Below are 15,940 nucleotides of genomic sequence, written 5' to 3'. Positions count from 1 at the left end.
AATATACACACAAATATTATAAACATTGTTATCTATCTACAATTATTACATCATAGATTAATAATTAATATTAGGAACTAGATCATTCAATTGGTTCGGCTTACAAAAATAACCCTACTTAAACAAAATAAAAATATTAATATCAAAAAAATAGTGCCAAATGGCAGATCCGAAATAAGCACTTAGACACATAACTAAAGTTAGTTTATAAATATAAACATTTATGTGCGTGTTTATTAAACAGACGAGATACGAGGTAGGTTTGAACCTAAAATAGTTTGGACGTTGCTTTAACAAATATCACACAGAATGACGCTACAAGAATATCGGAAGGCAGTTATTTTGACACAATATAATTGACGCCTTCTATAATTTGTACATAGATCAAGAGGAACGAACTACAAACTAGTTGGCACTGACTCGTAATTTGAACTTTGAATTACGCTCGTTAAATACTTTGCATCTTCAGGGTATAGATGAAGATGCAGAATTAGACATAGATTTTATTCTGTAACTGGTTGCGGCTGCCCTTTCTTCGAATTTTCGATAAACTCCATCAGACCTCGAGACATGTAGTAGGGTCTTGAGATACCGTCATTCATGATTGAGTCTTCACAGAAGCAGATGAAGAGGGTGTCGATGATGGTCTGGAAGCATTGGTTAGTTATTAATAGTTTGTACTGTGCTAGGTTGACTCACTTGGAAGGTCCCAAATATCACGCAAATAATGACAATGTTAATGACAAAACAGATGGATGTAGCTTCTTTTGGATCATGAGTATCCTGAAAAAAATTCACGTTAAGACAGTGTAAAACTGTGTTATAAAAACGTTACCTTAAAGAGTGCGAACGAAATTGCTGAGGCTAGTACAGCTACAAGAGCTATAATTACACCCAAAATAAAATCTCCGGCACAGCTTATCACGACAATGTTAGCAAGATTTTTCAGAAGTAGTTTTGTGGCTCGCTTGGCCGATCTCAGAAAAGACTGGCCATGAATTGCTAAAACATTTACATTTTTACTTCCCGAGCGTAAGCAAAGGAAGTATTGTAATCGAGTCCGTCGGCCGACTCTCTACTTTTACGTTTTCTCGATCTTTCATGACCCCTAGAAGACGAAGAAATAGGTCTCCCATTTCCGTCTGTCTGTCCGTCTGTCCGTCCGTCTGTCCGTCAGTCTGTCCGTCCGTCTGTCCGTCCGTCTGTCCGTCCGTCTGTCCGTCCGTCTGTCCGTCCGTCTGTCCGTCTGTTGTCCCGGATTTTTATTAGACAGATAATCTCCGAAAGTACTCGATCGATTGTTGTGAAATTTTGTACTTATATTAAGAATATCATGTAGATGGTAAAACGCTAACCAAAATTTGTCTAATCATCCCCACCACTAATGCGATGACGTCACTTCAAAATTGTACATAGTAAATGGGTTTTCAATTGTATAAAATAACATAGTCCTACACATGTAGTTTACAACTCCGAATCGACTTTTCACCCGAAACGTCCAGATTTTTGGAAAAAAAATCAAAATTATAAAACAACATTTTGAAATTTAATTTTTAATCTGCTAACCAGAATGCTTTGAAATGTTGCAGATGTTTTAAGGCTATAAAGAGCATCATAAATCTTTAGTCAAAAAATATTTGCTTATCCCCTCCAAAAACTTGATGACGTCAGCTCAAAAATTTGTGGAATAAATCATATCTAAAATGTACAAAATATGATGAGTCTGTACTTGTGATCTATCACTCCATTCATATTTTTTGGATTTGCATATACAGGGTGACTCAAAAAAATTAATGAATGCGTAAATATATTTTATTGATTTAATCAGGAACTACAAAACGGAATGCTCTGACATCTTGCAGATGTTTTAAGGTTATAAAGAGCATAATAAATGTTTAGTCAAAATATATTTGCTTATCCCCTCCAAAAACTTGATGACGTCAGCTCGAAAATTTGCCGAATAAATCATATCTAAAATGTACAAAATATGATCAGTCTGTACTTGTGATCTATCACTCCATTCATATTTTTTGGATTTGCATATACAGGGTGATTCAAGAAAATAAATGAAAGCGTAAATTTATTTTACTGATTTACTCAGGAACTACAAAACCGAATGCTTCGAAATCTTGAAGATATTTTAAAATTATCATAAGCATGGTAAATTTTTGATCAAAACGTATTTGGTCGTCCCCCCTAAAAAATTTATGACGTCACCACAAAATTTTGCTGAATAAATCCTATCTAAAATGTACAAAATATGGTGAGTCTCTTCTTGTGATTTATCATTCCATTCAAATTTTTTCGATTTGCATATACAGGTGACTCAAAAAAATTAATGAATGCGTAAATTTATTTTATTGATTTAATCAGGAACTACAAAACCGAATGCTTTGAAATCGTGCAGATGTTAAGGTTATAAAGAGCATAATAAATTTTTAGTCAAAATATATTTGGTTATCTTCTACAAAAAACTGATGACGTCAGCTCAAAAGTTTGCCGAATAAATCGTATCTAAAATGTACAAAATATGATGAGTCTGTACTTGTGATTTATCATTCCAATCATATTTTTTGATTTGCATATGCAGGGTGACTCAAAAAAATTAATGAAGGCGTGAATTTATTTTATCGATTTAATCAGGAATTAGAAAACCGAATGCTTTGAAATTTTGGGAATATTTTAAAGTTATTATAAGCATGGTAAACTTTTGTTCAAAATGTATTTGTTCATCCCTCCTAAAAAAATTGATGACGTCACCCTTAAATTTTGCTGAATAAATCCTATCTAAAATGCAAACAATATGATGAGTTTGTACTTGTGATTTATCATTCCATTCATATTTTTTAGATTTTCTTAAGAGGTGGTTCAAAAAAATTAATGAAGTCAATTTATTTTATTGATTAAATTAAAGGCAACGCTTATTATTAGTATTACACCCCAACCAACCCAATTTGGTAGACACAAAATTTGTTAAAGGAAAAACTCGGTTGAAACATAAGGGTAGCACGCTTATTTACATCGACTTTAACATTACAGACCTGCATTTGTTTTATGCGTTCACTTGGTTCCGCGAATGTGAAATAGACATGTTTATAATCAACCAATTGTGAATTTCACCGTCAAGAATTAAAATAAAACCCAATGTTTTATATAATAAGCGGAAGTCGAAGCAATAAAACCGATGGTCGTTTTGTTTACAGTTTCTCTGTTTGACTCTCACGTATGGTGTTACGCCTGTCATCTTAAATTAAGAATGTTTATACATACACGATTTTCAGTTGCCTCTGATACGTATACGTGAGTAAATTGTTTCGTTATTTTATTGATTATTACAAATCAATATTCAAAACGACCCAATTCATTTTCCCGAAAATTTGAGAATATAATAATTTTATTCTTAGTATTACACTACATCTATCCCAACTGATATACGTGTCCTTGCAAAAATGTTGATGACGTCATCACATTTTTTTTTAAATTCCCACTACAAAAATGTAATGAGAAAAAAAACACAATAGGCATGCAGTCGTCAAGTTTCCGACAGAGAGGGAAGTACTGTCTAAACTCTTTAGACCAATTTTTCTGAAGAAGCATACTGCGTTTTACTAACCCGTTTGTATATAAGAGTTTCCAGACAAGAATTTCAGGAGCATCTCTGCATTGTTGCAGCACAATTTCATGAAACACTTGCAGCACGCGTTTCTGAAAATTATCTTCAGAAGTATCTTCACTACGGCGAACAGCGTCATCAAGAAAGATCCGAATGCGATAGTTCCAAGGTGGTACTTCAGTGTAATTTTAAAACTAGTCCAGACTGGAGAATTCAACTGGTCTTTGTTTCTGGAAAAGTACCACTGTGCCACACTTCCAGCAATGGTCATGTACTGAATTCCTGCAATAAATCGCATAACCCAACTGGCGACGATTACATTGAAAACGATTGTGAAAATAGCGATTCCAGACAGTTGGTACGTGTACAGGTTTGGACCTTCTTTTGTCAGTTTTTGGGCGAACAACATCCAAAAAGTGGTAACTATGGCTGCTATGAATACAATAATTTGGATGAATGCTATCTGAAAATCAAATTTGAGCATCAGTGTGATTCTAAATGGAGTACTTACGAATATCGGAAAGAACACTATTGAGGGCATAGCAGCAAGAACTTTGGTTGTTTCTTTGTATAACTGAATAACCAAACCTATTCGTTTAGAGACGACCAAAAGAATCACCATCATTATAAAACAAAAAATTGTCCAAAAAATAACACTTGCAAGAGGCACTTGTTCCCTTGGTGGCCACGATATTTCATCGTTTTGGAAGTACAAAACCCTAAAAAACAAATCTAGAAAGGTTTTATATACTCGGATAGCGGTACCAATGATATCCTGTAATAGCCAATAAACCCAACATCGATATAGTCAAAATACCCCACACAAACGGAGCTGGGGCAAACCTTAGTAGTACCAGTGTGAGTACACCTAGAACTGTATACACCGGATTAGAAATTAATATTACTATACATTTAAGAAAATTCTAACCGATTGTGAAAAATATCGCCAAGACGTACCTCCACCACACGCTTTCACTTTCACCCATCTAGAAACAAACTGAAATAAGTACTATTAAGTAAAAGTACAAACTTAAAGTACCAATTCTTTGAAGTCAAGCGTATACGATCTTCCACCCAAGCTGCGGAACTCATTCCTGAACAACAATTTAGTACATTCGCCGTTTCCATCCACGTCTCTGGAAAAAAAAGGGTTCAAGATTTGGACAAGTTAGTACCGGGACTTACGGTTTCGATCTGAAATCTTTACCCGAGCAAGGAACACGTGGGCGTCGCGAGTTGTTGAGTCCACAGAAGTTTCCGCAGTTGTCGGTATCGTGAGTCATAAGTCTTGTGTCTACTGTCATCAAGGTGTACACTAGGCATGGTATCTGGAAGGCACCAAATGGAAAAAGCGGAAGGTAGCTAAATTTTCTTACCAAAAGTAGTATAGCAATTCCAAAAAACACGAATCCTTTCTTATCCGTGACAACCCTGTTTTCCGCTCGGGCGGGCACTTCCACATTTTCGATGGTGGTGTTGAGCTTCCGGAACTCGATCAGCTGAAACATGATTTAACATTTTTCCAGAATCCAGAATCCAAACCAAAATTTGATAAATTAAAAAAAAAAATTTGGAACCCCAATATTTTGAAAAACCTTTTTCCTGTCCCAGAAAATTTTTTTACAGTTTTTGGCTAACCGATTTTCCAGGAAGCGCAAGAAATTAGTTCTTCGCAAAAATGTTACGACAGCTGTGGTATTTTTGAAGTCTTTTAGTCTCAATCTATCGAAATCCATCTCCCGGGATTTTTAGATGTACTTTTAAACACATTCACCAAAAGCTCAATTTTACAATACACCTCTATATGAAATTTTTGAGCTTTTCATGAGCACTATCGAAAATTACTGAAAGAATCTCTTTTGTTAATTTCGGACTCTAGAAATTCTTTACGGCTTTATTTCTTCGAAAATCCCTACCATTTTTGAAAATCGCTACAACTAAATGTGACAAAATTTTGAGATACTCTGAAACTCTAATTTTGAATCCACCTATTTCGAAAATTAGTGGCCGTATCGACATTTTTTTTTTATTTTAGCAAATAGTGTTTTGTATAAATTTTTACAAGACGACTTCTACCAAAAAATTGGAATTGGAAAATATATCTTAGAATAATAATAATTCTTGAGTAAATTTATGAACATTTGCCTAGAGTAAAATTAATCCACTAAACTAAAAACATACTAACCTCCTCAGGCCTCATAATACTCGACGAAGACCCCATGATGTGGCTTTTCTCCTATAATACACGAAGAACCATTACTTCAAAAATAAAGACAAAAACACAAACTAAAATGCTATGTAAATTTCTATTTTTCTGGAAATCCTTGAATTATTTTAGACCACTTTTTACAACTATTGACTTTGTTCAGTTTTCTAATGAATGATGTCCTCCTAAAACTATGGCCGGTGTAGTTTTTCGGAAAGAAAACTTTCTACACTGTACTGTTTTAGGTCACAAGGTAAATAAGTTTTGTATTACAAATTAAAAATTTTATTTTCGTTGAGTTAGGTTCACAATAATTACACAATATACTCACTGTAAAATGTTGTAAAGGGCATTGTTTTCACCTTTATCGACTTTCGGAGATCAACAACAATATAAAATTGATGTAGATATACAGAAAATGTCTTAGTTTGCTGTGTCAAAAATGTATATTTTATGAAACAATAAATAAAAAAAATTTAAAAACTGATAAATCGAAATCCGAAAAGATTGGACAGTCCAAACATCACAAAGTTGAGAAATCGAAAATTGGAACCATCGAAAAATTAAAATTTTTTCAAAATCGGAAAGCCGAAAATTGAAATATCAAAAATCTAAGAAAATCCGTAAATCGAAATATCAAAAAATTTGGATGATCGAAAAATAAAAAAAAAATCGAAACATTGAAACAGAAAAATCCAGAAATTGAAAAATTCTCAAAATTGAAATGTTAAAAAAATTGAGAAATCGAAAAATCATCAGTACTAAAAGTTGAAAAATTAAGAATGCGAAAATTGGAAACTACGAAGAGTCGAAAAATCAAAACATCAAAAAATTAAAAAATCCAGATATTGAAAAAATCCCAAATTTGAAATGTTGAAAAATTGGGAATTCAAAAACTTAAAAAATCGAAAAGTCCAAAATTTTTTAAAATGAAAAAACTGAGATGTCGAGAGTTCGAAAATCCAAAAAATTACAAAAAAAATTGAAATATCAAACAAATTTAAAAACCTGTAAATGTTGAAAAGTGGAAAAATACAAAATTAAAAAATCTAAACACTGAAAAATAAAAAAAAGAAATCCAAAAATTTACAATTTGAAAAATTGAAAAATTTAAGAATCGCTAGATTGAAAAATTCCAAAAAATGTGGAAATATTAATACATCAAAAATCCGTAAATTGAAAATTTTCTAAAATTTAAATTTTGAAAAATTGAAAAATCTGGAAATCAAAAATTTTTTAAATCGCAAAACCCACGTGTGGAGGAATTGAAAACCCAAAAAATATATTGACATGTTAAAAAACTCGAAACGTCAAAAAATTGAAAAATCCAAAATTTTGTAAAATCGAAAAATGAAAAATTTAGAAAATCGAAAAACTGAAGAATTAAAAAAAATTATTCGAAAAATTGAAACATCGAGATGCTGAGAAATCGAGAAACCGTATAATTTAAAAACTGGAAAATCGATAAATCAAATATTGAAATCGGAAAAGACGAAAAATCGAAAGATGGAGCAATCGAAAAATTGGAAATTCCAAAAATTGGAAAATGCCCTCGAAAGACTAAACAGTCAAAACATCAAAAATTTGAGAAATTGAGAAATTGAAAATCCGAAAATTATATTAAGATATTAAAAAATTAAAAAATCGGACATTCGAAACGTCAAAAAATCGTAAAATTCAAAATTTGAAAAATCGAAAAATTTAAGAATCGGTAGATTGAAAAATTCTAAAATTGTCCAAACATTAAAACATCAAAAATCCAGAAATTTTATAAAATCGAAAACTGTAAAATTTAGAAAATCGAAAAACTGAAAAAATAAAAAAGAACAAATTGAAAAACTGAAACATCGAGATGCTGGAAAACCGAACAATTTGAAAATTGAAAAATCCATAAATCAAAAAATTTTAAAAGTGAAAAATTGAAAAACCCAAATATTGAAATCGGAAAAGTCGAAAAATCGAAAGATGGAACAATCGAAAAATTGAAAATTCCAAAAATTGGAAAATGCCCTCAATTGAAATGTGCTGAAAAATTGAGAAATCCAAAATTTGAAAAATCGAAAAGTCCAAAGTTTTTAAAAATCGGAAAACTGAGATGTCGAGAGTTCGGTAATTCAAAAAATTGAAATATCATAAAAATTAATAAATCGTAAAATCTAAATGTTGAAAAATGAAAAAATGCAAAATTAAAAAATTTAAACACTGAAAAATAAAAAAAAGAGAAATAGAAAAATTTACAATTAAAAAAATCGAAAAATTTTAGAATCGGTAGATCGAAAAATTCCAAAAAATGTGGAAACGTCAGAAAACCCAAACATTTTAACATCGGAAAATCAAGAAATTGAAAAATTCCTGAAATTAAAATGTTTAAAAAAGTGAGAGAACGAAAAATCGAACTACGAAAAGACGAAAAATCGAAAGGTTGAGCAGTCAAACCATCAAAAAGTTGGGAAATTGAAAATCCGAAATATATATTAAAGTATTAAAAAATTAAAAATTCGGGAATTCGAAACGTTAAAAAATCGTAAAATCCAAAATTTGAGAAATCGAAAAATCTAAAATTTAGCAAATCGAAAAACTGAAAAATTTAGAAAATCGAAAAACTGAAAAATTAAAAAAAGAACAAATTGAAAAATTGAAACATGGAGATGCTGGGAAACCGAGAAACCGAAAAATTTTAAATCTAAAAAGTCGATAAATCAAAAAATTTTAAAATTGAAAAATTGAAAAACCCAAATATTGAAATCGAAGAAGTCGAAAAATCGAAAGATGGAGCAATCGAAAAATTTTAAATTCCAAACATTGGAAAATGCCTTCAATTGAAATGTGTTCAAAAATTGAGTCATCCAAAACTTGAAAAATTGAAAAGTCCAAAGTTTTTAAAAATCGGAAAACTGAGATGTCGAGAGTTCGAAAATACAAAAAATTGAAATATCAAAAAAATTTAAAAACCTGTAAGAAACATCCAAAAAATCGTTAAATCTTAATGTTGAAAAATGGAAAAATGAGAAATTAAAAAATCTGAAGACTGAAAAATAAAAAAAAATAGAAATCCAAAAATTTACAATTCGAAAAAACGAAAAAAGTAAGAATCGGTAGATTGAAAAATTCCAAAAAATGTCGAAACATTGAAACATCAAAAAAAACAGAAATTTTGTAAAATCGAAAAAAAAATTGAAAAACTGAAACATCGAATGCTGGGAAATCGAGAAACCGAAACATTTAAAAACTGAAAAATCGATAAATCGAAAAATTTAAAAATTGAAAAATTGAAAAACCAAAATATTGAAATCGGAAAAGTCGAAAAATCGAAAGATGGAGCAATTGAAAAATTGAAAATTCCAAAAATTGGAAAATGCCCTCAATTGAAATGTGCTGGAAAATTGAGAAATCCAAAATTTGAAAAATCGGAAAACTGAGATGTCGAGAGTTCGGTACCTAATTCAAAAAATTGAAATATCAAAAAAATTAAAAAATCGTAAAATCTGAATGTTGAAAAATGGAAAAATGCAAAATTAAAAAATCTAAACACTGAAAAATAAAAAAAAATCGAAAAATTTAAGAATCGGTAGATCGAAAAATTCCAAAAAATGTGGAAACATCAAAAAACCCAAACATTAAAACATCGGAAAATCCAGAAATTGAAAATTTCCTAAAATTAAAATGTTTAAAAAATTGAGAAAACGAAAAATCGAACTACGAAAAGAAAAATCGAAAGATTGAGCAGTCAAAACATCAAAAAATTGAAAAATTGGGAAATTGAAAATCCGAAAAATATATATTACAATATTAAAACATTAAAAAATCGGGAATTCGAAACGTCAAAAAATCGTAAAATTCAAAATTTGGAAAATCGAAAAATGTAAAATTTAGAAAATCGAAAAGCAGAAAAATAAAAAAAAGAAAATGAAAAATTGAAACACCGAAATATTGAAATCCGAAAAGCCGAAAAATCAAAAGAAGAAGCAATAGAAAAATTGAGAATTCCAAAAATTGAAAAATTGACTAAATTGAAATGTTGAAAAATTGAGAAATCGAAAACTCGAAAAATCGTATAGTCCAAAATTTTTAAAGACGGAAAACCGATATGTCGAGAGATCGAAAATTCGAAAAATTGCAATATCGAAAAATTATAAAATCTGTAAATCAAAACATTAAAATATCGTATGATCTGAAACTTGAAAAATCGGAAAACGTAAATTTAAAAAAATCGAAAAACTGAAAAATCAAAAAAACGTGAAATCTAAAAATATAAAATTTATAAATTAAAAAATTTAAAAAATCGAAAAATTGAAAAATCCTAAAAGCCGAAAATTCTAAAAATGGTGCAATAAAAAAATTAAAGAATTGAAAAATTGAGATGCTGAGAAATCGGGAAACCGAAAAATTAAAAAATTAAAAAATCGATATTTAAATCGGAAAAGTTTAAAATCGAAAACTTGTAAAACCTAAATATTGAAATTCTAAAAGTCGAAAAATCGAAAAATTGAGAATTCTAAAAATTGAAAAATTCCCCAAATTGAAATGTTGAAAAATTGGGAATTCAAAAACTTAAAAAATCGAAAAGTCCAAAAAATTAGAAAACTGAGATGTCGAGAGTTCGAAAATCCAAAAAATTACAAAAAATTGAATTGTCAAACAAATTTAAAAACTTGTAAATCGAAACATCAATAAAATCGTAAAATCTAAAAGTTGAACAATGGAAAAATACAAAATTAAAAAATCTAAACACTGAAAAATAAAAAAAGAAATCCAAAAATTTACAATTTAAAAAATCGAAAAATTTAAGAATCGGTAGATTAAAAAATTCCAAAAAATGTCGAAACATTAAAGCATCGAAAAATCTAGAAAATGAAAAATTCCTAAAATTTAAATATTCAAAATTTGAAAAATCGAGAAATCAAAAATTTTTTAAATCGCGAAACCCACATGTCAAAAAATCGTAAAATCCAAAATTTTGTAAAATCGAAAAATCTAAAATTTAGAAAATCGAAAAACTGAAAAATTTTAAAAAGGACAAATTGAAAAATTGAAACATCGAGATGCTGGGAAATTGAGAAACCGAAAAATTTAAAAACTGAAAAATCGATAAATCGAAAAAATTGAGAAATTCAAATATTGAAATCGAAAAAAAACAAAAATCGAAAGATGGAGCAATCGAAAAATTGGAAAATACCCTCAATTGAAATGTATTGAAAAATTGAGAAATCCAAAACTTGAAAAATCGAAAAGTCCAAAGTTTTTAAAAACCCGAAAACTGAAATGTCGAGAGTTCGGTTAATCAAAAAATTGAAATATCATAAAAATTAACAAATCGTAAAATCTAAATGTTGAAAAATTAAAAAATGTAAAATTAAAAAATCTAAACACTGAAAAATAAAAAAGAGAAAGCGAAGAATTTTAAATCCAAAAAACCGAAAAATTTGAGAATCGGTAGATTGAAAAATTCCAAAAAATGTGGAAACAAAAAAACTTAAACACATCGGAAAATCCAGAAATTGAAAAATTCCTAAAATTGAAATGTTTAAAAAATTGAGAAAACGAAAAATCGAACTACGAAAAGACGAAAACTAGAAAGATTGAGCAGTCAAAACATCAAAAACTTGAGAAATTGAAAATCCGAAAAATACATTAAAATATTAAAAAATCAAAAAATCGTAAAATCCAAAATTTAAAAAATCGAAAACTGTAAAATTTAGAAAATCGAAAAACTGAAAAATAAAAAAAAAGAAAATGAAAAATTGAAACATCGAGATGTTGAACCGAGAAACTGAAAAATTGAAAAACCGAAATATTGAAATCCGAAAAGCCGAAAAATCAAAAGATGGAGCAATAGAAAAATTGAGAATTCCAAAAATTGGAAAATTGCCTAAATCGAAATGTTGAAAAATTGAGAAATCGAAAACTTGAAAAATTGTAAAGTCCAAAATTTTGAAAGTCGGAAAACCGATAAGTCGAGAGATCAAAAATTCGAAAAATTGCAATATAGAAAAATTACAAATCTGCAAATCGAAACATTAAAAAATCGTATAATCTAAAAGTTGAAAAATCGGAAAATGTAAATTTAAAAAAAAAATCGAAAAAAACGTGATTTCCAAAAATTTTAATTTTAAAAATCGAAAAATTGAAACATTGAAAAATCCAGAAATTGAAAAATTCCCAAAACTGAAATGTTTCGAAAACTGAGAAATCGAAAATCATAAATATTAAAAATTGAAAAATTGAGAAAACGAAAAGTCGAACTACGAAAAGTCGAAATATCGAAAGATTGAGTTATAAAAACATGAAAAAATTGCAAAATCAAAAATTGAAAAATTCCCAAAATTAAAATGTTTAAAAAATTGAGAAAACGAAAAATAGAACTACGAAAGGACGAAAAATCGAAAGATTGAGCAGTCAAAACATCAAAAAGTTGGGAAATTGAAAATCCGAAAAATACATTAAAATATTAAAAAAATAAAAAATCGGGAATTCGAAACGTCAAAAAATCGTAAAATCCAACATTTGAAAAATCGAAAAGTGTAGAATTTAGAAAATCGAAAAACTGAAAAATAAAAAAAAGAAAATGAAAAACTGAAACATCGAGATTATGAACCTTGAAACCGAAAAAATTGAAAAACCGAAATATTGAAATCCGAAAAGCCGAAAAATCAAAATATAATAGAAAAGTTGCTCAAATCGGAATGTTGAAAAATTGGGAAATCGTAAAGTCCAAAATTTTTAAAGTCGGAAAACCGATATGTCGACAGATCGAAAATTCGAAAAATTGCAATATCGAAAATTCGAAAAATTGCAATATCGAAAAATTATAAAATCTGTGAATCGAAACATTAAAAAATCGTAAATATCTGGAAGTTGAAAAATCGGAAAATGTAAATTTAAAAAAATCGAAAAAGTGAAAAATCAAAAAAACGTGAAATCCAAAAATTCTAAATTTAAAAATCGAAAAATTGAAACATTGAAAAATCCAGAAATTGAAAGATTCCCAAAATTGAAATGTTTCGAAAATTGAGAAATCAAAATCATAAATATTCAAATTGAAAAATTGAGAAAACGAACTACGAAAAGTCGAAATATCGAAAGATTGAGTAATCAAAACATGAAAACATTGAAAAATCTAGAAATTGAAAAATTCCCAAAATTGAAATGTTGAAAAATTAAGAAGTCGGGAAATCGAATCGTCAGAAAATCGTAAAATCCAAAATTTGAAAAATCGTAAAATGTAAAATTTAAAAAATCGAAAACTGAAAAATAAAAAAGAGAAATTGAAAAATTGAAACATCGAGATGCCGAGAAATCCATAAATCAAAAAATTTTAAAATTGAAAAATCCGAAAAGTCGAGAATTCTAAAAATGGACCAATCGAAAAATTGAGAATTCCAAAAATTGAAAAGTTGACTAAATTGAAATGTTGAAAAATTGATAAATCGAAAACTTGAAAAATCGAAAAGTTCAAAATTTTAAAAGTCGAAAAACCAATATGTCGAGAGATCGAAAATTTGAAAAATTGCAATTTTGCAAAATTAAAAAATCTTTCAATCGAAAAATATCAAAAAATCGTAAAATCTAAAACTTAAAAAATCAGAAAATGTAAAATTAAAAAATCGGAAAACTGAAAAATCAAAAAAACGAGAAATCCAAAAATTTAAAACTATGGCCGGTGTAGGTTTTCGGAAAGAAAACTTCCTACAATGTACTATTTTCGATCAATAGACAAAAGTCATTTGAACTAAGTCCATAATTTCATGTAACCAAATCCTGACCTTTTCTGTTTTGTTGTCTTCTACAACACTCACTAACAAAGAAATCACAAAATTTGGTGTTTTTTTTCAGTGATCAATGTGAACTCGTTTTATTACTTGTCAGAAAGACTTGAATTACATCTGATTTTATAAAAAAAACTTGTAGGAACACTATTTTTATCAACTTGAGGATCATTTTGCTTTAAAAACATTGACTCAATCCAGATTAATTAACACGTTTCAAAAATATAAAAACCTAAAAAAAAAGATAAAATCGATGTAAGGTTTCTAAAATTTCCTTTAAGTGTAACATTGTTCATTTTTGTTTAATACGAATTAAATAATAATTCGCTAGATTAATGTTCGTCTTATTTAATAGAAGTTATCCTAAAATTAAATTGAGTCAGTTGATTACAACGATTGACCACTAATGTTTGTGATTTTTTTTGTCAGGTTGGCAACGTATTTAAAATTTAATGGTTAGCTTCAGTTCAATAGTTTCCATAACATATGAAGCATTTAGGCAACCAGTTATACAGATGAGCGTGGTTTTTGCCATGCGTCCTTGGGCATTTAGTAAAGTTTAAAACTGAGAGGCGGCACGTTTTCATGACCTACTTCGATCATCTATAGAAACCCTGTATAACTTTTTTCCACAAACACAAAACAACAACAAGTACTTTTATTATCATTACTACACCAACTTCTACTACTCCTATAGTTGCTACAACATTAACATTAAGTCTACAATGAATAAATAAATAGCTGTCCATTCATTTACTCCTACTTACCACTTTTACTCAGCTAAAAAAATAACAATTTTAAAACCTTTAAAGCAAAAAATGGTGGTTTAACTCTCCTTTATTAAAAAAAAAAGAATTTCGGTAGGATCTGGCGCCAAACGTAGTCCAGCCTAAAATAAGCCACGCCCCATACATTGATTTTGTATGTGACATGGAGTAAAAATTAATGCTTGTGGCGCGAATTGTGGCATTCTTAATACAAAAAATTACAAAACACTTAAACTAGGAAAATTTGGAAAGAAAATTTTACCACAAGAATTCCTCTAAACTACTTTTTGATTGTGTACAGGGTGTCTGAAATGTGTGTAACCCAGTGTTTTCACGTGTAATAAAAAATAAGACATTTAGGTTTCGCTTATGAAATGATTTTGCAATGTATTGTTTTTTTTTTTTATTTTCTTTAATCTTATAATTTAAACTTTGGACAGCTTTGGACGGCCAAGTTCAGTAAAAAATGACATGATTTGCCAACGAAGCATTTTAAAGCGGAAACAACGAAAGCGGAAGTTGATTTGAAATAATTTAATACATTGCCTACCTAAAACGGTTAAAAGAACACAAGTCGTCTGTAGTGTCGTGTAGTGTGTAATGTATGTACAGCAGAGGACCGAATTGTGATCAATAGTCCATTGCGTAACCAAACTTAGCTGTTCTACTGCCATCTCTGACCATCAACCCCAACTGACGCGGTTTTCTTTAATGACCGCTATTTTGATTATCGTTTATTTTAACTTCGACCTTGAAATGAATATTTAATATTATAGTAAAAAATGGTTTACACAATATTTCTTAAACGTGTTATGATATCAGCATAAGTCCACAATGGACAATCATTTAATTCAGAACAAATCACGCGAATTAAAATCAAACAACAGTCCCATGCACTTCATAAATAGAAATGCAACTCAACATTCTTCTAATCATCAACCTTCACATCCGAATCAAGGACGCACACAGTTCCACTCGCGACCTCAACCTCAAATGCAACGCATACATCAGCAAAATACCGGACAAAGGAATATCTCAAACAGATTTCCGCGACAACCAATTTATCATCAAGTTCCTACAATGCCGAGCTATCAACAAAATTATCCGCAAAATCTTCAGCAAAATCAATACCCGAATCTTAACCAAAATCCGAATCTGAGGAATTTTGAAAGAAATGTATTCGCTCCAAATCCGAATGCGAGACACAATTTTCCAAGACCAATTGCAATGGAAACACAAACAATAAGAAATCAAGTTGTACCAATGGACACACAGACAGCCAGGCCAACTCAAAATTCAAATCAAAATCAAAGAAGAAAATACACCTTCGAAGAATTATATCACAACGACAATGAGTCACCTCAAACAAGTTATCTTCCATTTCCGAATGAACTTGAAGAAAATGAATCAGATGAAAATGGCACATTTGCACAATTTCAAGGACAGACTTTCGCAACAAGTGATTCCAATGAAGCTGTTATACCCAAAGAAATTTCTCCAAATCAAAATTTTTGGCTAATCCCGCCTCTCGAGGACCAGACTTAGCATTTCGCCCACAACAGCCTACAATCGAACTCAACAGAGACAC

General features: G+C 29.5%; 1 protein-coding gene across 1 annotated transcript; it reads right to left on the bottom strand.

Annotated features, from left to right (window-relative positions):
* On the bottom strand, positions 1 to 6,174 carry LOC135139428 (choline transporter-like protein 1). The gene is made up of 12 exons (XM_064069655.1): positions 6,151 to 6,174; positions 5,799 to 5,849; positions 4,990 to 5,112; positions 4,799 to 4,941; positions 4,653 to 4,749; positions 4,542 to 4,599; positions 4,379 to 4,487; positions 4,125 to 4,332; positions 3,614 to 4,076; positions 836 to 1,002; positions 700 to 783; positions 1 to 647 (listed from the first exon to the last, which is right to left on the bottom strand). The coding sequence occupies exons 2-12, from the start codon at positions 5,832 to 5,834 to the stop codon at positions 504 to 506; spliced, it is 1,632 nt and encodes a 543-aa protein (XP_063925725.1). The 5' UTR covers positions 5,835 to 5,849; positions 6,151 to 6,174; the 3' UTR covers positions 1 to 503.
* Between the last annotated feature and the right edge of the window lie 9,766 nt (positions 6,175 to 15,940).

This window comes from Zophobas morio, unplaced genomic scaffold (genome assembly GCF_036711695.1).
Source record: "Zophobas morio isolate AGI-343-1 ecotype UQ-CSIRO unplaced genomic scaffold, CSIRO_AGI_Zmor_V1 ptg000031l, whole genome shotgun sequence".
Lineage (NCBI taxonomy): Eukaryota > Metazoa > Arthropoda > Insecta > Coleoptera > Tenebrionidae > Zophobas > Zophobas morio.
Note: the sequence above shows the minus strand (reverse complement) of the source record. Positions and strands in the feature narration are given on the sequence as shown.

Coding starts and splice junctions, on each gene's coding strand:
- LOC135139428 (XM_064069655.1), bottom strand. CDS start 5,834: ATGGGGTCTTCGTCGAGTATTATGAGGCCTGAGGAG. Junction 4,600..4,652: donor CGCTTGACTTCAAAGAATTG/GTACTTTAAGTT, acceptor GTTTGTTTCTAG/ATGGGTGAAAGTGAAAGCGT. Junction 4,077..4,124: donor TAGTGTTCTTTCCGATATTC/GTAAGTACTCCA, acceptor TTTGATTTTCAG/ATAGCATTCATCCAAATTAT.